Source organism: Anopheles stephensi, chromosome X, assembly GCF_013141755.1.
Source record: "Anopheles stephensi strain Indian chromosome X, UCI_ANSTEP_V1.0, whole genome shotgun sequence".
Taxonomy (NCBI): domain Eukaryota; kingdom Metazoa; phylum Arthropoda; class Insecta; order Diptera; family Culicidae; genus Anopheles; species Anopheles stephensi.
The window spans coordinates 5,142,542-5,164,964 of NC_050201.1; the positions used below are offsets into that span (position 1 = coordinate 5,142,542).

The window sequence follows — 22,423 nt, forward strand, 5'->3', positions numbered from 1 at the left end:
AGAGAAGTACCAGCTTAAGGATGAAGCGGCCCACAGGCCCAGGGTTTTACGTCCAGGAAGACTTCGTTGTGTCCTGATGGATGCTCCACGCCGATAGTGTGATGGCCCCCCGTTATGGTTTCGATGCACTCCTGCCCGGTGATTGGTTGGTGAGCAGCGCGACCGTAGCTCCGCCCAACCGGAAACTGAAGGATAACGACGAAAGGGACGGCTCGTACTGCGAGCGAGCGCGTGAAAGAGATGAACCACATCGTGCCGGGAGCGAGACAGCTGCACCTGGGTCGGATGCGGTCCCGTTCGCACGCCGAAGGAAAAAATACCCATCACAGCTCCGGTCGTGTTTGGGCGAATCCTTGCCGTTCATTCGCGCACTGCAACGTGAAAGAAAAACAAAGCTCGGCCGAGACTGCCTTGCGGGCGACCATATTAGGCTACTCGGACGGTTGGCGCATCTCCGGGTTGTTTGTTAATTTTTTTTTACGTTCCAGGCAGGGGTTGTTATAATTTGCACACCCGCCGCCGAGTCAACAACAATCCGTTCCGTCTGGTCCGGTCTGCACTGGTACGCAGAGAAGGCGTACGCCGGCATACCGTCGCGATTTATTTGCAGTGTTGTGACCGCGTTTGTCATCGTGCATGGAGTGTTCGACCGTGCGTGAGAGAGTGAGTGAGGAACAGCACAACGAGGCAAGGAAAAAGGGGGGATACACAGTGTGTGAGTGGAGCGCCGAAGCGAAGGTACTTGTCGTGCGAGTCATGTGTGTGTGTGTGTATGAGTAGAAGTGTCGGTGTTTGTATGTGAGAGCGAATGTGGCGTACCGTGTGCTCCATAAACCTCGAGCCAGTGTGTACTGTGGCAGGGTCGTGCGCCTGAATGGTTGGCATTGCGCTCGACACGTTGTTCGTGTGTGGCTGACTGACGCAATTTTCGGGGGCGATTTTGGGCAAAACCTGCCTGCTACCTTGTCTGCGCGGCAACACTCAACAACCAATTGCGAGCGGACACCTCGCAAACAACAGTCTTCCAACGCAGGGAGGACTTCGCTGTACGAAGAACAGTTTCCGTGCGGTCGCCTAAAAGTTATGCAGCGCGGGCGTGCATTGTAGTTTGTAAAAGTGAGCTATTTTTGGTGCAGATCGAAAGACTCTCCCGTGTGTGCGTGTGATTTTGTGTTTGGCTCGGTTTTCAAGTTCACCAGTGCGAACGATGAACCTTGAAGCGAACATGTCCTCGCCGGAGGTGGACATTGACGTGAACGTAGTGTCAAGCCCGGAACCGAGTCCACGGCCACTCGATAGCCCGCAGCCGGGACAGACGGGCAGTGATGATGAGCAGCGGTCATCACCCGACACTCAACACCACCAGTCGGCCTATTCCACACCATCTCAACAACCACCACAACAATTAAAGCCAACGCACTCACCAACGCAATCACTGCAGCAGCAGCAGCAGCAGCACCAACAGCAGCTGCACCACCAACAGCAGAACCACCTGAGCCCGCACGCGGCCGCCGGACACGGTGTTGTGCTGCAGCATCATTCGGCGATGGTGGCGGCTGCGGCGGCCGCCGCTGCCCTCCACCATCAGGCGGCGGCAGCAGCGGCTCAGGCGGCCGGACAGCACGGTTGCGGTTCCTACCATGTGCCGCCGGTGGTGGCGGCCCCGGTACCGGCCAATCCGGTCAACAGCACCATCAACACCACCAACAGCGCTAGCAACAACTTCAACCACAGTCCCGACTCACGGTTAAGCCCGCCGAAAACTCCGCCAGAGCAGCAGCACCATCATCACCATCATCCGCAGCAGCAGCAGCAGCAGCAGCATCACCAACATCCCGCACATCATCAGCATCCGCCGCTACATCCTCACTCGCATATCAATCAACTACAGCATCAGCAAACGCAACAGCAGCAGCAGCAGCAGTCACCGGTACAGCCGACGGTCGGCAAAACGTCGACCAATCCGGGCTATACCAGCTTCTCCATCTCGAGCATACTGAGCCGGACGGAGCCGGTCTCGAAGAAGGGCATCGGTGTGATAACGCCCGTACCGTCGCTACCGCTGTCGGCGGCGGCAGCCGCTGCAGCGGCCGCAGCATCAGTCTCGAACGGAACCGTCAGTCTTGGCACGAACGGTACGCCCAGTACGCAGGATGCCGCCATGTTGTCAAGGTAGGTGCATCCTTACGATTTTGGTCTGTTTCGATTGAAAGCTGCGCGGGTGTGTGTGTGTTGGAGGTCCTTAATTCTTGTTCCTTGAGTTTTGGTGGCGTCTTGAAGCTCTGCTCCAGAATTGCCCAACATTCCACTGTCGAGTACGTACAATGCAAAACCCTATCCCTATCAACTCGACCCAACCCATTGGACAAGGTACTAACCGTATCCGCGTATGATAAGACGACACCTTCCCAGCTCGTCGACGTCGATGGATGGAACTTTGTTTTTAATCGTATTACCGATGCAGCCATAGAACCCATGTCGAACAGTGCGGTACACCACGGCATCTAATCACCGTGCCGTGTCGCCACGACGCTACACCGAAGCGCAACGACTGCCGCTGAATCACGGCCGAGGCAACGCGACCAGACATTTGACATCAGGCAACTAAATCTACCCATTACCGTTTGACTTTTCATCCGCCGGTAGCTACGTGGCGTCGGCTGGCGGTAAAGCGCCAACGATAGCGAGTAATTACTTCGCGCGATGGTGAGGTGTCATTCTGTCGATAGTGGTGGTTTGCTTTATTCCCGGCAGACCTGACAATGCTGCCAGCTCGAGGCGTCTGTCGCTGCACTACGGACTTCCTTTGTATCGGTTCTGATTTAATGTGTTTTACGTCTATACCTTCCCATTTGGATACTCCAGTTGCTGAGATAGTACTATCTTTGTGTGTGTGTGTGCGTGATCTACGAGAGGTGCCTTGTGAGGTATGTGTCGGTACGGAGAAGCGCATCAAGCGTTAACAGCATTGACTGAGACCTCGTCGCAACTGCGCCACTTCAACCGTGCCGCCATTTATATCACGGTGCGAGACCAAATGGATGAACAAATTAAGATTATGTTTTGCTAGAGCTACTGTCAAACCAAAAAGAAAAAAACCCTGAAAAAGGAAACAACAGACGCCGCTTGTGGCTGTGAGCTTTGTTGTGTCGAGTGAAAAGAATAGCAAAAGATTGACCCCTCTAGATCTCGCACTCGGTCGTTCAGTTGGTGCTGAATAGCTAGGCGCTAGGTTCCCGGGACTCAGGGCTACCCGTAAACCTGGGACCACCCGTCGTCGTGTTTCGAGTCTCGACTTAGCCGTGATCCCTTTTTTTCCACTGCTGCCTGCAAGCGGATCATCCTGCCTGCCGGGGATATTCATCCCGCGGTAAATCCTCGCCCGAGAGACAAGGGAACGTGGTGATGTTAGCCGAAGGTTTTTGGGCACAGCGTTGCGTAAGACATGGTTGGTAACTAATTGGGAGTAATTCGCTATAATGGGGCACGGTTTACCGGAAGCGAAAAAGCAAAACCGGAGGGTGACAGATGTACGTGCAGTTCGTTGTCTAACGTCCGGTACCTTGATCACCTCACAATTCTGGGTGAGGTTTGAACTGTCAGGAGGTATCTTGGTGTAGAGCATGTACTTCGAAAACAAAACAAAAAAACAGGGATGCACAAAGGGCGGATCATTTGGCTACTGGCGGGTGGTAAATGCTTAAATATGGAAATTGTACAAACAAACAGGCGTGAAGGTAACACGGGCCGGTAAAATCCTCCCGGGCTTCGGGACCGCAACCGGAAAAGAAAACAAATCTTTGCACACCGTTTGTTGGCGGTGGAACCTGCATCCTAGCAACGGTTTTAACACGGTGGAAAGTTGCTCAGAAATTTCGAACCATCCGTGTAACCGTGATCAGTGGGAAGCAAAGACATCTCCGGGGGGGCGGAAAAGCTGAGTTAAGGGAGCCCACCAACACAACACCCAGCAAGCAAAAGCGAGAAACGCGCCTAAGTGTTATAAACAAGCTAATGTTTTTAAGTGGCTGACAGGGTTTTAGGGCAAAGCGGATTTACAGCCACCTTCCAAGGATTCTTAATTCGAGGTTTTTATTTGGTGTGAGCGTGGCGCGATTCGGCGTAAGACGATTCCGGCGAAAACTCTCGACTGTGTCGGTGTCATATTACGGCATTGGAGCTAGGCGAAGACAGTCGCTGTTCCCCCGTGTTTTGTGGGATACGCCCCGGAGGGTACGAGCAAGTGATTTTTAAAGATTATACGTCATCAGACTTTTTTTTTCTTTTTGTTCACTTCCAATTGCTTGTTTTTTTTTTTGGGGAATAAATATTGTTCGTTCCGATACTTTCGCAAAAGGTTGGAGGCAACCATTGCAATTGAAATGGATCTTTATTGTTTAATATTTTTGGTTGGAAGCTAATTTGCGTATTATCATCACGCTGTCAACGAGCTGTCAAACGGGCTGCGTCACATTCTGTCAATCGTGTTACTATCGCTCCGGGAACCGAAATAGGGACGTGAAACAATTAGTGTCTAGTGCTAAAGTGCCGGAATTGAAAACTCCCGGAATCGTTCAGCTTCCTGTGAATGTGTTTCGGCTTGTCGTCGTGCCCTTTTTTTTTGGTGATCTAAAACCGTCCGTATCGATGCCCGGGACCGCGAGTACACCGGAACGATTAGCCGACATGCGATAGGCTCATTATTGTTCCATTTCACAAATTAGTTGCTAGATTAATTTGCGCAAAATTAGGCGTATCGTTACGAGGCGAGGTCAACTATTGTAGTTTTTGTGCCCTGTCTCATCGCTTTACCCTTTGCTTCCCCCCCTTCCCCCCACTAAAAAAAAGTTGAGGATGACATAAGCTACACACACACACACACTGTAATGGTTGGAAGCGAAAAAGAAAAGGGAGGCTACCGATGCGGCAAGTTTGTTTGTTTACCTTTGCTGGGGCTAAACCGTTTTGACAGTTGTTGCTTGGGTGCTCGCTCATCGTGGGGCCGCTTGGGGACGATACCGAATGGCTTACTAAGCTGTCATTTGGCGCGTGCGCGCGTCTATCATCAACAACATTCGGTGGCGATTTGTTAATTAAATGTGTACGAATTATGAGCCAGGCAAAACGGTTTTCGGTACCTCGTGTTTATTATAAGGGAGCAAAACAGGAAGAAAAAACACAAACAGGGGTAAAGAGAAACTAACACAAAACACGAGCTTACGCGTGGCTACTTTAGAAAGCCAATAAATTCCGGCAGACAGTTAAATGTGGCCGTAATAGCAGTGACGACCGATCCGACGCGCTTATCGGCCGCACACGATCTATGCCTGCGGAGGGCCTGTTCGGCTTTTGGGAGCGGGAGACAGGGTGAACGGATAGGTTAGAAACCAATTACCGGCGGTGGGTAAACGGGATAAGGGGGGCGAGCGTGTTTATGCGTTCGCCTCACCGTACGATCATTATCAATTTGTTAATCATGAAATTTCATTAGGACGCTCCGGTACTTTGGCACGTGCGCACCGGTGAGCGATACGATATCCCTCCTAAGCTGTGCGTGTAGCCTAACATTCGGGCGCGCGCTCACTCACTCGGCAACAAAGGTTTCGAGATATCAAAGCGGTTCTTATCTATATCGTTGGTGGAGTTTTTTTTTGTTGGCTGAACAGCTCGTTCTTTTCATTCGGTTTTTTTTTACTTCTGCGGTCAAGGGTGGAATGCGTTATTTTAAACTAATTAACAAAGTAAATAGCTGCTAGCTTTCGCTATCGAGCGTGGATTATGGGGGTTTGCCCGGACCCGGACTCCCAACGGTACGATCAGGGTCCTCAAAGGCAAGAAATAAGTCGGGGGTTATTAAAGGAAAAATGAAAATAGAATTTTTAATCCACATCGCGCATCCATACCGCTCACTTATTGATGTAAGGATACGTTACAGGCATTAGCCGTAAGTGCCTCGGGCGTGTTTTTTGGAAAAATTCCAACTGACGAATTATATTGCTCACTCTTCCTAACACGAGCTGCAGTTTTAAACAGTCGGTCTAGCACCGACAAAACATAAAAAACCGCCTCTTAATCCCCATACGCTCACTTCCGGCCATATGTATAGCCGGGGCTGCATGCCCCGAGGCAAACTGTTGTTAACGCGCTGGGTGCGAAATCAACGACAAATAGCTTCCGGGGCCACCATTGACCCGTCGGCTCCTTTCGGCTGGTGTCAAATGTTTAATGCCGGTGGCGGTGATTTTAATTTAATTACTACCTTACCGGAAATTGATTGATTGAAGTTAGACTGTGTGTGTTTTTTTTTCCACAAGCAGCGAGAATATTTGATTATTGCCGACGCAGCGTGTATAGCGATCAGGAGACCAAACTTTAGAGAGAAGATTGCGGAATAGTAGCCAGTCTTTTAATATCTCTTGATTGATTGAGAACTATAGGCAGGAAATGAGGCCAAGTTAATCAGGCTTGGAAGAATAGCAATGACCCACATCTCAAGGTATTCTGTTACCCCCAAATGTACCAAGCGATTGACTTGCTTGTTTTCTCTTCAATCTGACTCTAGAGAAGGACATCCGAGTTTCGGTGTTGAGATTTTCGAGGACTATCTTCCGGAAAGCAATCCGAAGCTCACCTCAGAAGATGTGAATTAACCTAAACGATGGTGGTAAACAAATAGGTGATCTCACCTATGTAGTTGTGCAACAATTTTGAGGAAGAATAATCGAGGAGTTGAGCTTTAGGAACTGTTGCATAGCAAATTAGATTAATGCAGAGAATGGCAACGGGAGACTCAGTCCCGGTAAAGTCTTTTGAAGCCTTCCTTATGGATTATGGAGGCATCACCACATGTCTGGTGAAGGTGGGTAGAAAGCTCTCAAGGCTCATTGCTGCCTACCGAGGGACGTTGACGCTAGTGAGAACCATCCGAGACTCGGAGCTGGAAACCGCGAGGACCAGCTTGTATAAGTCTAGCTCTTGGCATAGACTAGGCTTGCGTCTGGTGGGCTCTGGGCATGTCATGAGAATACCATCGGACGACTTTCTCCCAGTAAAGCCATTTTAGGCCTTCCACTTCGACAGAGGACGCGTTGGTAGGAGCCCAAGTTGAGATGGAATTGTTTGGTTGGTTTGACAAGGCGTTGGGAGGACGCCCAAGCTGAATGGAGTTGGACATTGAGTGATAACGTTGATGCGTCCTTGAGAAAGGTCTGGATATTGTATTACCAGACGACAGATCTCGACCGTGAGTCAACCAAGGAGACCAAGATCTCCTGAGCTTGTAAAGTGTCGTTCGTAGCGCCGATTGCATACAACCAGCCCAAAAGGTATGCAATCCGCACCGGTGCAAACGATCTCCTCCCGTTTAAAGCGTGCGCTTCAAAACTCTAGCTAGAATTTAACCTCATTACCCCTTTAATAGCGCACGTCACCCAATAATGAATCTCACTTAATTACTGCCAACTTTTGACCCTTACTTTTAATTACGCGCTTTTAAATTGATGCCAATGGGGAGCAAAAAAAAACTGTTATTAACATTAATAAAAACCCACCAGACACGGTGGAACATTCGCACGCTAATAGCACCAATCATGATTACAATGTGTGTGTGTGTATTCGTTTTGTTTTGCGTAATGGATACGGTTTGCTATAATAGGCATAATTTGGAGGGGGGCAGGGGGGGGCATTTTACACAAACGCGATTTTTCCTCTCTCCCTCACCACCCCCTCCACCGCACAAATGCAACAATGTCAATTGAACGTTAATCATGATAACGGTTAATTTGTATTTTACACTAATTGTTATGTTCGGTTGCCTCGAGCTACCGCAGTTCGAATAGGCGAGCGAGCAATGAGCAAAATAAAAAAAAACCCCAGAAGAAGTCAAAACAAAACACACAGCAAAGACAAAGCGCCGGAAACCATTTCCAGCCAGCCGGCCCGCCAGTCGAGCAGAGGATTCCCTGGAAACTATGAGCTGAGTCAATAGGCAGTGTTTCGCGCGTGAGTCCTGGAACTCTGGTCTAATTTCTTCAACCGGTCAAATGAGTCGTGAAGCAATCCGCTCGAAATCCGTGGGTGGGGGGCGGGAGACGGCCCGGTGTAAGGTGTAAGGACGATGATTATTTTTCCGAGCGGTTTCCGTGCTCAGCAAAACGGTTTGGATGGTCCCCCCCCCCCGGGAAGGGCCAGGGACGCTAGTGCTGGACCGGGCCAAATTGGACGAATGAAACAAGCGATAAGTTAACAACAACAACGCGCCCGCCGGTGGTTTTACACACAGCTGGAGCTCCCGGTGCCGGAAAATCGTTGGCGGTGGAAAAAGCAAAACTTGAGGCGGTGAGGGCCTTTTGTTTCCTCTTCAGGTCTTGCTCGCTCGGTTTTGGTTAGTTGCACACACACACACAACACACAGACATCGCAATCGGCAAGGGTTTGTTGTTTCGTTCAGCATAATTTACAGAATGCTCATCCCGAGTTTGGTGGTGGTGCACTTTTGCCGGCTTTTTTGTTGTTGTTGCTGTTGTCGTTGTTGCCTACACCCGCCAAGTCGCAGTCAAAAGCTGTGTGTGCTCACTTTTCAGCTTTATCCACGCAAAAACCACACAATGGGGTGATGGTTGGATGGGCGCGTGCGGTGGAGGAGGAGAGCGAGGGTAGTTACAACAAAGAACTCCCCTCCCCAGCACCGCGAAGGCTCTAAATCTTAAAAGAAGATCAATCAACATAATTGAAAAAAACGGAGAGAATACAAACGCGTGCTCGCTCTCGCCGAAGCCGCCCGTTATGCGCCTAATGGTTATGTTATTTTCGTTTAAAGCAAATTGAAAAGACACGCAAGATTATGACACTCCCCCCCTCGGCAGCTGATGTAGCTCGCCGGGCCTTCCTTAGCGATCAAAGATGATGCGCGCGCGCGCGTGTGTGTGTGAGCGCATTTGGGACACGGCCGCTTATAGAAAATCTCCCTATAGGAATACCCGCAAGTGATCGCCTTTTTTTGTGCCTACGCTTTTACAACAAAAAATATCTCATTCAATTGAACTGTTTGAGGGGGGGGGGGGGGAAGAAGGGAGGAGGTCGATGTAAGCTAAATGAAAATGCACCGGTGGAGGGAAAATTTAAAAAGAATGATTGAAATCCAGGCAAAATTAAGTGAGCACTTACGACTGTTACGAGCGTCAATGAGATGCGGTAGAAGGATGTGTCGAGGGGAAGGGGAGGAAGGGTGGGAAGAGGCAGGTAAGGACATTCTTAACGATGGGTAAGGCTGGCGCATCATCACCTGGCACACCCGGCCCCGGGTTAGAGCGCTGGATCCAATCACACAAATTGTGCCGACCGGTGTAAGCGCCTGCAACGTAGGCAACGCACGTACACGCAGCAAGGCAAGCGCAATGTTGTCCTGGAAGTGATGTGCAAAAACCGGTGATGGCGGATATGAGGCGGTGATTGATTTTGCTCGTGCCGAATGAAAGATGTGACAACACGTGTAGTGTGTGTGTGTGTGTGTGTGTGTGTGTGTGTGTGTGTGTGTGTGTGTGTGTGTGAATTTGCATCCTTCCTTGCCTTGGTGGCACCGATGCAGGTGTCAGGCATTCTGATGAGTTTTCCCGAAATAAACCACCCGGCAGCTTGTCGTTGTCGTGCGGCTAGCAAAACTATCGATCAATACGGTCCCCCACACAGACACACGAACGAATAAGACCTACGGGGAAAGCATACTTGGCACGCAGGGAACTGTTAGTGCTCGGCACCTGTCAATCGGTCGGTCGATGGTGTCGTTTCGGTACGGCAAGTGTTAGTGGCGAGCCGGAGAATCGTACCCGTAGCCACAGGGAATGTGTTGCATGAGTGTGCAATTAGTCGTAGTACAATGTCAATCTGGGCCCATGCAGATGAAACACGCTCTAGATTGCTTGGCCGTCTGTTGGTGATGGGAACGAACGAACCTAGTTTGGTGATTCGGTGGAACCTACTAAGAAATAGATATTTATTTAATGGGGTTTCTAGAGAGACCTACCGCAATCAAAATAACTGTCACGCGACGAATGAAGCTGGCACCTATGTATATGACGTTTAGAGTCGTAGTACTCACATATGTCTAAGAGACAGAAACTCTGGTCCAAACTGATGTAACCCTCTAAGCTGCATTGCATTAGTCAGAAAACGCGTTGTGATGCTACTCTATATAAGCATAGTCCGTGAATACAAGTCCGTGCTACAACAGTTAGTGGTTGATCTAAATGGTGGTCGGAATAGCTCAGCATCTAAAGACCCCGTCGGTTGCCTCTTATAAGGGTCATAGTAGCAGAGGCCTCGTATAAGGGGCCTCCTATTAGCTGCCTCGATTTAGAGGTCCCCATGAAAGGTGTCGTACGTTGTTGACCGATAAGAACCTCGACTTTGACCGTTCGGCTAGTCTAGTCCCAATTGTACCGATCCAATATGGCAGGAACCTTCTATTTGCAAGGTGTTAGATATGCTTCAGGAAACAGTTAACATATGTAGTTATGCCTAATAATCATATCATGTTTATAGAGAAAATTAAGTTGTGCAAAAGAACCTACTTCCCACTTGGTTCAATCATTCCGAAATACCCATCACTACTGTCTACTACTGCAAGTCGCCCCATTACCTGGGCATGCAGCATCCGTACAAATAGCAAAAACCACACACACACACACACGCCGAACTCATCGGTTGGCAGGCCCTTTCATCGGCACAATTAGTGATTCCATTTGCATCCATCCGCAACCGTACGCTCGCTGTGTGTGTCTGTATGTGCAGCCCTGCAGGAGCGATTAATCGATGTCAGTCCTGATGACAAACTCATCATCAAGTGCGTCCGCTCCGGTGGAAGCGGCGTGTGTGTGTGTGGGTGTAGGTGCTGCTCTACTGAACTCAACCCGTTCCCGACAGACTGACTGTGAACGGGCGAAGGGGTCAAGGGAGTACACAGTGCTCGGCAGTACAATAGGCTCGATCGATCGACAATGAGCGCGACAAAAGCCCGTCTGTCTGCTGTGCGGTGCGTTCTGATGCCTAACCGGTGACGTTCTGCTGTAAATAGCGCGATGTCCTGGCACACACACACACACACGTTGGAGGCGGAATGTTTTATACATCCTGTACGAGTGTGTTCGGTACACGATTGTTCACCGGTTAGACAGGTTTGTCAGGAGGGTTAGAGGTTGTCAGGGTTCTGTAAGAGGACGAGCTTTTCTGCTGCTGCAATGACATGATGGGCTTAGTGTGATTGCCTGCCAGCTTCCGGCGCTCATTTTGTGCGTCGGTATCGATGTGTGTGTGTGTGTGTAGGTCTTGTCTTCTCTGCGGCGTTTTGTTCTTGTTTTTTTTTGTTGTTGCCCCACTCGCAGTCTCTCTATTCGTCGACAATTAGCGTTTTAAGAGCGTCCGGGGCGATTTTTAACTGATTCGCCGGAACGGGGTACAACTGTTCCTGATCGCGTCAATAGATTGGAGCGCAGGTTTTTTTTGGTGAGTGTGTATGTGCTGCTGTTTTGTTTCCGCAATGCAAACACCAGATACCAATTCCTGCGACATCTGGTTTGTGTGTGTGTGTGTGTGTGTGTGTTTTTTCACTGCTGCTTGGCCCTTAATAATGTTCAATCGAATGGTGGCCGATTTGCTCCTGTACCGATTCACAATTATGTGTGTAGCAGCAGGGCCTGGTAAACCAAACAATGCCCGACGGGCAGGTGTATGCGTTTGTAAACGCGTAGATACGACGGTGCCAATTGGTAGCCATTATTCGTCACCTTCCCTGTGTACCCAGGTGCTAGTCGCTGGCTGACTGGCGATAATTTATTTCTTCTTTCAGCTTGAGGTTCGATTACGAGTGATGGAAAAAAATATGCCAGAGTACACGGCACGGTAAGCGTTTGCCGACGGGTTATTGTGCGTTTATATGCTGTTTAACAATCGCGTTTGCTATTGTGCGTAAGTGTAAGTGAACGAGATGAGATGATGCTGAGCTGTACCGAAAGTGTGAGTTTTGCACTTCTTGTGAAGTGTCACTGCCCGACGGCATGACGTGATGAGAGATTTTGGTGACAGTATATTGGCAAACTGAAGTTTCTCTTCTTGATGTATCACACGGCAGGATCTGATGTTGAATCTCATCCGGATCTTCTCCACCGTGAATGATCCCGCCAGAGATATGGTAGAGTCAAGAATTCTTGAAGTTGAAGTGTCAAACGGAGGCGTATCTAAACATCAGGACACTCAGTGGCGGCTGAAGAACTCTGGTAGAAAATGGTAGGCTGAAGAACTATAGAAGTTCTGGAAGCTCTTTGGAGTCTTCTAGACAATAAGACCGCTTGGCATGTCTTCGTAGACATAGACCTAGACGAAGAGATGTCTTCTTAGACGGTGAGCCTACCCTTTGGAGAACATATACAGAAAGGAAGTTGACGTAGCCCCTCAACAAAACAAATCTACTGACTCTGGGCTAGAATCAGAGTCCAGGCGGAGACATTATGCGAGGACCTTTGTGAAGTTCGGTTCTAAATGATTCGACCTACAACCTCGAGAGGTCTTGGTCAGCCCTACGTTTGGGGAGGCGGTCTGGATGGGATTTGAACTCTGGTCCTGCCCCCTTAGAAAGATACATACATAGAAAGATACGCCTCTCAAAACTCGCGGCCTTACGGTAAGGACCTTTTGGGCGATGAGGTGTCTTGATGGAAAAATCCTGATAGTCGATCGTTGCCACTTGGGAAAGAGCTCTTCTTAGACCAGGCCCCCCACTAAACTCCTCTGGGCTTTGAGTTCTCTTTTACGAAGAGGTTTCTTGGTACAAGTGGTGGGCGATGAACACTTTGCGGTGCCTCCCTAAATGTCAAATGAAGTTATCCACAAAGAGGAAGTTTATCAGGAACTCCATTAGCAACAAATACACCAGGATGACATAACATCGAATTCTCAAAATGAACTCTGTGCGAATAAATTGACATTAGAGAAGAACAGTTGGTAGTTCGGCAGGTATTTTTGAGTGACATTAGCTCACATGTACCTTAATCTGGCTATCCAGCAATAGGTAAAAGCTCACCAAGGAGGCTAGAAAAGACAGGAGAAGTCCTTTCAAGAAGATATTGACTAAAGTTAACTATGCAGTGCTACTAGGAGACATATGAAGTACGATCTTCAAGTATTACTGATAGTCATCATCTTTCGCTCGTCTTCAGTCCTTAAAATCGCCATTTTGATTAATATGTCACCATTAGAAAGCACAACCAAACACGTTGACATGTATTATCTACATGTACATGCACACAATCTTCCCCCCGAAAGATGTACCAGCAAAATGGTTGCCAATTAGATGTATCACTCCTGACCCAAAGCTCCCAGAGCTGGAAAAGCCATCTCGCCCTCGGTCCCCAACTCTTGAAGTCAATTAAATGACAGCGTCTTCCATTTAAACGCCATTAATGGTACACTTACACGCACTTTTACCGTGCCTAATTCAATAAATTATCACCATTATTTACGTTTACGCTCGAGTTTCCGTACGCTTTCGAAGGGGAGCGTGCTTCTGTGCATGTCAAGCGTATCACTCCTCCATCCGGCCACTCTACGAGGGGTGTGCTGAGGTTTAGCGGTTTCTCACGAGGAATCACCCCAGCGTTGGTGTGCTGGAGCAGTAACGAACCGTTCGTAAACGCTCCCTGTTTTTTTTTGTTTTGTTTAAGGGATCGTCCGAAAACCGAACCATTTGCCAACCTTCCCTTGGACAGCAGCGTAAGCGAGAGCCAAAGTAACAGACGAATATTACGAGCCCCGAGCGGAAATAGTCAATTGCAGTGCAACCACTGTTTTACGAGCTATCTGGACAACATCATTAAATCGTTACTTATGAACATCGGGCGTCGGGGCAACCGGGTTTTTTGAGGGCCGATGCGACCGTAAGGGGTGTTTCTGCGTGGTCCGTGTGTCTGCGTGTGTAGCGGTTGTCTCATGCATGCGCACTCGGCACATCCAGGACGCTGGACGATGGAGCAGCAGCAGGTCGGAGTCCGGGTGACGCCTTTTAATTTATTAATCTTCCGGGCGGTTTTGCGGTACACGCTGCGGACAAACTGACGGGCTCCCGGGGTGCCTAATGAGTGGATGCATGATTTATGGTGACGTGTGGTGGCCACTCGACACGGATGTTTGCGACCTGGTATGTGTGTTTGAGTGTGGATGAGCATTCGAGAGGGATGAACCAGACATGCACAGTGAAAAAAAAAAAAACAGACTCAAGAAGGGGAGAATTGCAAAATGGACGAAATGTAGGATATTGGACATTTCCTGATACGGGGTATACATCATTTTTGTGCGATTAAAAAATTGCTATTCATAATTCTGGATGAGTATGGACGTTAAGCTATGCTTAGTTTTACAAAAACTTTAAAAAATAGCGAACGCCAACACTCATATACATTTGAATGCGCAAATCCTGGAAGTACTCAGACGTTCCTCTTCGAGTACCGAGCCCGAGCAATTAAAAGCTAGCGAAACTGTAACGTCATCCGCAAGTAACGCGACACCAACGACACAGGAAGAGCAAAATTGCAAAATGGACGAAATGTAGGATATTGGACAATTCCTGATACGGGGTAGACATCATTTTTGTGAGATTCAAAAATTCCTATTCATAATTCTGGATGAGTATGGACGTTAAGCTATGCTTAGTTTTACAAGTAAATTAAAAATAAGCAGGCTGAAACACTCATGTACATTTTAATGGGCATATCCTGGAAGAGTACCCAGACGTTCCACTCCGAGTACCGAGCCTGAGCAATTAATAGCGAGCGAAACTGAAACGTCGCCCAACCAGCCAGCTAATACCAGACGCGTAGCACCTCAAGTGAGCAGCTGAACTTTGACAGCCGACTTACGTCCACACTTGAACCCTGCGAGGCATTAGCAAAACGTCTCGATTATGGACCGCAGGCCCAGATTGGGAGCGTTCGTTTCGCAACGGTTCCGCGGGTGGTGGTGGTGGTGGTGGACCGTCTCCATAATCCCGTGTGCACACCTGCCACGGTACATTAGCACTGGGCGCTTGCGGACTCAAACGCGCGTCCACTTTCCCGCGCGCGCACATGGTAAGTTGACAGTGTTGACCTTTTCGGCCGCTGTTCGTGCCTTATTGTCTTAGGTGCACCGCCGCACCTAAGAATCATAATCGGACCGTTGGTAGGGCCGTTCGAAGCAGACAAACTTTTCTAACCTCATTTTAGCCGTCGAAGGCTCGTACCAGAGCCTTACCATTGCTGGGGTGTGTTGGACGGTGAAGTGCCGCGGCTGGTCCTCACACTTGGTGGGCTTCACAATCGATAACCGGCATCGGGAAGAAGGTACACGCTCTGTTTTTTTTTCTGGCTCAACATTGTCGTTTCTTGGGCACAATTGCTACTTGCACACCTAACTGTGAAGACACGCAGCTAAGAGTGTCTGGCAGACGTTAATCCGAGCTGGAACCGCACGGCAGTGTCATTGTTTCGGTTCAGTTCGGTAGCGTTTACACCGACCGGTACGATATCAGCCGAATCAGGCGCGAAACCTCACCGCACCTCCCAGCTATTGCCCCCAATCACCGACGGTTGCGGGCCCCCGAAAGTGAGGCCTTGTGTAATGGCTGATCTCTTCACGCGCATTTACCACACATCATAACACCGGTATTAATGACACCGATTTGTGTGTGCGTGTGCGGGTACGGACGTCGACAATACAATCAATGCAGCGCTAATTGTTAATGCGATTAGCGTTAATAGTCTTTGAAGCATCGGACCCGAGCAGGGATTTCTCCGAGCTGGAGGCTGAACTCGAGGGTGCGACAATCTGCGGGTAGGTGACGGGGTACGAGGCGGATTCGAGGACATTCAAGGGCACATTTTTCAGCAACAAATTACACGAGTCAACAACCGTCGAAGTGGATAGGGAATTACCGTTTCCGCGAGGTGAATGGAAAAGTTAATGCACGTGCAGGATGTGCCAGGCGACATCATCCACCGTACGATGACTTCATCAATACAGCGCTCCTTTATTAGCTATTTATTACCGGGGTTGTAAAAGTTTCTCATCAAACATCCATCCGGAGCTCCCGGTTTTGCCGCAGGAAATTTGTTGTGACAAAGTTCCGCTCCAAGAACTATCTGCTCAATAGTCAATTAAGCTGCCGGAATGGATGCAGAGAGCGAGAGAGTGCACAATGGTGTAGCGTCCTCTTTACATCGTCCGCAAAGATGGCTGCACAATAAAAATCGAACCAAACACACACGGAGCTACTGTAAAAAAAAGGCAACTCCAAATGCCATAAGAAAACCACAAAAACCGCACAACAAATTGCCGATGGTGGCGCTTTACCGTCTGTCTGCCACCAAATGATTAGCTTCGCCCGTCTGCGGCGAAGTTCGAACCGATCGGCGAAATAATGGACGACCAACGGACCCGGCCAAAAACAGCCGGGATCGATAAAGCCGGTTTACGAGAGCAGAACTTCCGACCAGAACGACTACCGTCTGACGCGCTCCTTTGTGTCCTCGTGTCCGCCACCGCACTCCGAAGGGAACGCTTCGGGCGGTATAGCAAGAATTGAAAGTTTTACTTTTTCAATTCCAGAATTCGATCTCCCATCGGGTGGGGGGGAGTTAGCCTTGTAAACTACTACCCGTACTAGAAGCGAAAAACGAAGAAAGAACCAGCAAACAACACGCGATACACGGGCGCCATTGTTTGTGCGAAAAGCGCCATTAAAATCGAGTCCTCGAGGCAACCCGCGGAACTTCCCGGCTTAGTACACCTCCCCCACCTCCCCGGTTTAAGTGGACGCATTCGATCGATTTTAAGCGATCCAATGTTTATATTCTACCTACTTTTCTAGCGTGATTGGACCAAAAGCGACAAAAAAAAGATGGCGGAATAGAGCGTTGATTGTTTGTGACCGAAAAAACGAAAAACCTCCATCGTTTATCGACGATATGTTATCGAATGTGTATCTACTTTGTTCTAGCTGACAGAACAAAAAAAAAACATAACCTCAAAAAGCCGAAAACCGAAAAAAAAGATGGCGCCGATTAGTGAGCTTGAGTTGCAGGCTTTTGTTGTGTCAAAAGTTTTCGACCGGTTCGTTTGACTGCAATCAAAACCGTTTCAGTATTTGTGTTTTTAAAATCAGTGTGTGTGTGTGTGTGTGTGTTTTGAAAAATCTATGACGCCCTACCTCGCCCCACCACTCCCTGGAATCCTTTTAAGCCTCGAAAACCACTCTATTTATGCCGACCGATTATACTTCGCCTCAATTGGGTCCATTGAAGTGCTTTGGCTTTTGGCGAATTACTCCTGAACTGGAGAGAGCGAGAGCTCAGTAATGAAAGTACCGAATGGCAGAAAGAGAGAGACAGAGAGAGCAAGAGAGAGAGAGCAAGAGAGAGAGAGAGAGAGGTATATAAAATAGGGTGAAGCTAACAAGCTACTGTTAATGATAAACTAAAACCGGCTCGCCACTAAAACGAACGGGTGTAAATTTATTCAAATGGATCTGCAAAAACTCCCTACCTCGGTGTTGCCGCCGCAGCGCAGGAGCCGAGGATCTTCTCATTACATCGCATAATTTATTGGCAACCGTTGCTCGACATGAGCCGGACCGGGCGGGATTTGCCCGGTACACGCGTAACTGGGCTATTATAATCGAAGTTCCGCCGGCCCGTTAGAACCCCCTTACCCTTCGAGCGTTACGCTCACCGACCGGTGTGGATGGATGGATGGATGGTGAGCTGCGGTAGCTGGTAGGCCTTCACATTTATCTTCATTCGACTGGACACATATACGCATCGACGGTGCGCCGGGTTGGCATCGCAACGGCACAAAAACCGTCCGAGGTTTTTCCTGGTGCCGTAAGCTGCCGATGATGTCCTGAAGCGTAACCATAGCAGAATACACAGAGATGTAAAGGGAGAGAGAGAGAGAGAGAGAGAGAGGATCTGGAAGATATAAGGCACTAGAAGAAGTAGAAGAGGAGAAAACCCAACCCCGTCACGAAGGAATCCAACACGTTTTGTTCTCTTCTTGGGCGTAAGCCAAGGATAATCACACGTCAACAAGTTCCCGAACCCCGCGGGCCAACTGGCTGCTAACCCCTCCTGGCTTGACTGGGCTTGAAAGGGGTAGTTGATGGCGGTCGATGATGTACAACATGCGTGCCCTTGCTTGCTTCTTTTTTTTCCCCTGTTGTTGTTCGGTATTTGTTCAAGGAATCAATCCGATATCTCAGGAATCAACGGAAAAGCAACAACATTTATTTATGTACGTATGTATAGGGCCTGGTACTGTTCCCAGCAGGCAGGAGTGTAGCTGTTGACGATAACCTCAAGACTACCTGGGTATGTAACTCTTTCTGCCCTTTTGTTGTACATCCTAGACCAATCGAGTGCTCTCGATGTTCGGTTCTGCAGATAACACGAAGTCGCTGAGTAATTGCTGCAAGAGGACTTGTGACTCAGTGCGGCTGGGGTACGTACCGGGTTCATGAAAAGAAGAGCAAGAAGAGAGAGAGAGAGAGAGCGAGAGAGTGAGGATATTAAAAATATCCATCTGAACCCCTGGTTTTTAACTTCGCTTTCAACCGCTTGCCTAATATAGAACCGTACTAACCTCAATTATATTCATCCCCAACTCGGCGCACGCTAGCAGAGCGGCGGTAACGGTTAGGGCGAGTCAAGTTGCAAAGGATCCTTTTGTCGTGCCACGTCGTGAGGGACTAATCTTCCATTTCCAATCGACATTCATTGCTTTCAATCATCAGACTATCCGCTCACTGCCGACCACACGGGGCGGCCCCGATACTTGTGTCACGGTACAGCACAGAACAGATCGCCCATCCGCTCGTACTAATGTGCTTCAACTCTTTCTTTCTTTCTTTTTTTTTCGCAGATTGGGATTCATGTCACAGTGGAGTGCGATTGCTAATCGGTATGCAGCACTCTGCCCGCCCGGCTGGCCCTGGCCACCGACGTCACATCGGATGCCTTTCCACAGCCCCAACAACGGTAAGTTTAAGTTTTCCTGCAACTTGACGCAATGGTAGTAGACGATGAGCCCTCGAAAGCACCAACTTACTCAAGGGTCATACTACAGCTCGCCACACTGCACCACAACTAACTGGGCAGAGCGACAATCAATTTAGCTGAGCTTCCTAACCTGACGCTAAAAGGGAGGTAAAGATAGGCAACAGCAACAAACACACACACACCGAGCGGAAGTATCAGAATGCTCACATCGCCTTCCGACTTTGGTCGAGTAGACTTCTATCGGTGTGTGTGTGTGTGTGCTTCACACAATCGAACCCCCCCTCGTCGGACGGTCGGGTGTTGTTTTGCGGGTGTTGTGTTTAGCAAGCGTAACTATTTGCAAAACTATTGAGCAAACAGTTTTTTAAGAGGCTTAGCACAAACCGGGTCCGTACCCTTGTACACCGTGCCGGGGTGTCGGTGTCTCCATCGCCTATACCCGTGGTATGGCTTCCCTTTCCCGGTGGGAAGGTGGGGGCGGGGGGCAAAGTGTTAAATCTCTCCGAAAAAGAGAGACATCGCGCGCGCGGCAGTGTTGCGAGCAGAAGGAGGTGCGCCCAAAACTGTACGGCTTCCCTACGGTTAGCTGCTTTCAACTTAGCAGCGACCTTGCCCGAACGGTTGGTGTCTTCTTGTTGGCTTTTCTGGCATACACCGGACAGTGCAAAACATGGGTCCAGAGCATGAAACGTGAAGCCTGGTACGAGCCTGGTTTGGTGGGTAGAGGGAGGGGGGTAAATTAAAGGGTAATGGGAAGGTAAGTACACACTGGACAACGCCGTCGAGGTACACTACCCGCACGCCGTCTAGGAAGCGGCGAAACATGAGGCAACAAACGGCTGACGAAACTAAAGTACTTCGGCTGGCTAGGTTAAAGCTAGTTTAACCTAAAATACGGTACGATTTGTAGTGGCAAAATACTGTTGGGAACAACAAAATAAAAACCCGTCCCCCGCCTTGGCATCGGCGGAGTGTTGGGTACTGGCGTGAGGGGTCGTGCGAAATAGGAGAAGACTGCCAGAGACATTGGCGAGTCTCTGGACATGTCTGGTGAAAGGGGGTGAGATGAAGTAGCAAGATGTTTTTGGAGTTTTGTTTCATCCATTGGCAGGACTTTGGACAGCTGTCACTTACTCTGGTGGTATGATGATGACCTTGGTAACTTGGATAAAGAGACTAAGTATTGCTGGTATGTTGTATCCATATCCTGATGTCTTCTCTTGAGAGAAGGGAAGTTGATTGTTGAGTCTTTGTAGTACTAGACCTGGTCCTAGTCCACCTGATTCTCAGAGGTAGTCTGGGTCGTATCATAGTATAAGCAGGTTGAAGCTCCCTCTTTAAGCTGGTTGATAGGTCCTGGGAGCCTCATTTAGTTAGAGAACTCCCAACTCCATAAGGGGCCTCGTTTAATACCTCCACTGTCAGGAGCCTTCAACATTCTGCTTAGGGCTTGATCCGCTATTGGAGCTAGTCCCGAAGAACTCCAAGTCCCACAGGCAGTATTACGATCTCTAACGCTCACCCATTCGGAACTCTCGTTACAGACAACTCCGCCAATGCGATCGAAAACCAGTCCCCCTCGCTGACCCCGCCACCATCCCAGCAATCGAAGTCTCCCTCGCCCCATCCCGCCTTTCTCGGTGCTCGTGCAACCGGGTGTGGCGGTACGGGCGGGCTCGTCGGGATGGGCGGACCGGGTGCCGGCGGTGGTCCGGGTGGTTCCGGCGGCGTTAGCAACGGCGACGACTGCGAGTCCGATGACGATGGGCAGGAAATCATCGAGGAGGACGACGAAAGTGATCGACCGTCCGATTCGGCCTCACCAAACTCCAACGGCAGTGCAATGCAGGCGAAGCGAAAGAAGAAAACGCGAACCGTCTTTTCCCGGGCGCAGGTGTTCCAGCTCGAGTCTACCTTCGACCTGAAACGGTAAGTCGCCGGCGTTTGTTCACCGTTCGGTGGGGTACGGCTTACTGACCGGACCACTTCCTCCTCACCCTTCCCGCAGCTATCTCAGCTCCTCGGAACGTGCAGGACTTGCCGCGTCGCTTCGGCTCACCGAAACGCAGGTAAAGATCTGGTTCCAGAACCGGCGGAACAAATGGAAACGGCAGCTAGCGGCCGAACTGGAGGCAGCCAACATGGCCAACATGGCGCACGCCGCCCAACGGCTGGTGCGGGTCCCCGTACTCTACCACGAGGGTGCGACCGGTGGCTTTGTGCCGCCTCCACCCCATCCTCACTCGCAGCAGCTCTACTACACCACATCCGCTGGCCGTGCCGGTTCACCGCCACGGCCACCGCTCTCCTCGCTGGTGTAATGGAGGCTACCGGGAGCCGACGTTGGACAGCTCGGGTAAGTGGTACGGAGGACTCGGGTCTCTACCATACCACACTAGCCACACCTTCGGACTTCCTTCATATGCGTTATGATCAAGAGAGAGAGAGAGAGAGAGAGAGAGAGAGAGAGAGGTGATGAGGAGAAACAAAGATACTCACACATACACAGATACTCACAACCACACACTGCATACTCGCGAGTATTAAACACAGTGGGGCACCCATTCGGTTTCGTGTAGCGGAGAGAGGGGGGGGGGGGGAGAACAAAAAGAAAAACAATCGCCGACTACTACTTAGCGCGCCTGTTAGATGCTACGCCTCGGGACGAAACCACTGGAATACTAAAATCTAGAAAATGATATATCGACCTAAAAGTAGTAAATTAAATAAGCTCTCTTGCGCCCATTTTTGTTTTTTTTTTTTTGGGGGGGGTTCGATTTATGTTTCCTGTTTCATTGGAAGCAATGGGTTGAGCATGTGCTAGGAGGTACGCCACTATCGCTTCTATAAGTCTAGGCTCGTCTAGCCGGTAGCCGCGCACGTCAACTATTCGAGTGTACATAGCATGCAAAAGACGCCAGATCTCCCGACGCAAATGGCGTCACCAGGAAAGTATAAAGTATAAACGCTATAAACTAATAAAACCTTAAACGAAGAAAAGAAAAAAACCAAACCATTTACTGCAAATTCAATTTCTTGTGTTTTGTTTCCTGTTTTTGTTTTTTTTTTGGGAGGGGAGCTGTAGCTTTCTTGAGGAAGCTCAAAGTGGTAGACGAGCTGGTTGGAGGTTATCGGAAAGATTAGTTGTCAGTGGAACTGAGTGCTTCCGGTGGTGTGTTTTGTGCTTTGATGTTTCACTACTTCCCTCCCAAACGACTCTGTTCTGCTATGCTTCCCATGCCTTTTGTCATGCTGTAAATGTTTAATATCTTCCTTGGACTTTTTCTTTTCGAGTCTCTGTTTGTGCTGTCAGACAAAGAGTAGCAAGATTTTCAAGAATAGGGCGT

The 22,423-nt window shown here is 49.4% G+C and overlaps 1 protein-coding gene across 1 annotated transcript; it reads left to right on the forward strand.

Annotated features, from left to right (window-relative positions):
- Positions 1-336: 336 nt before the first annotated feature.
- On the forward strand, positions 337-21,533 carry LOC118517480 (homeobox protein Hmx). Its single transcript, XM_036063661.1, has 4 exons — positions 337-2,172; positions 18,940-19,055; positions 20,621-21,005; positions 21,085-21,533. The coding sequence occupies exons 1-4, from the start codon at positions 1,208-1,210 to the stop codon at positions 21,395-21,397; spliced, it is 1,779 nt and encodes a 592-aa protein (XP_035919554.1). The 5' UTR covers positions 337-1,207; the 3' UTR covers positions 21,398-21,533.
- Positions 21,534-22,423: the final 890 nt, after the last annotated feature.

Excerpts from the sequence above, each read along its gene's own strand:
- LOC118517480 (XM_036063661.1), top strand. The coding sequence starts at position 1,208 with ATGAACCTTGAAGCGAACATGTCCTCGCCGGAGGTGGACATTGACGTG. Across the intron at positions 2,173-18,939 it reads GATGCCGCCATGTTGTCAAG|ATTGGGATTCATGTCACAGT; the intron begins GTAGGTGCATCC and ends TTTTTTTCGCAG. Across the intron at positions 21,006-21,084 it reads TCTACCTTCGACCTGAAACG|CTATCTCAGCTCCTCGGAAC; the intron begins GTAAGTCGCCGG and ends CCCTTCCCGCAG.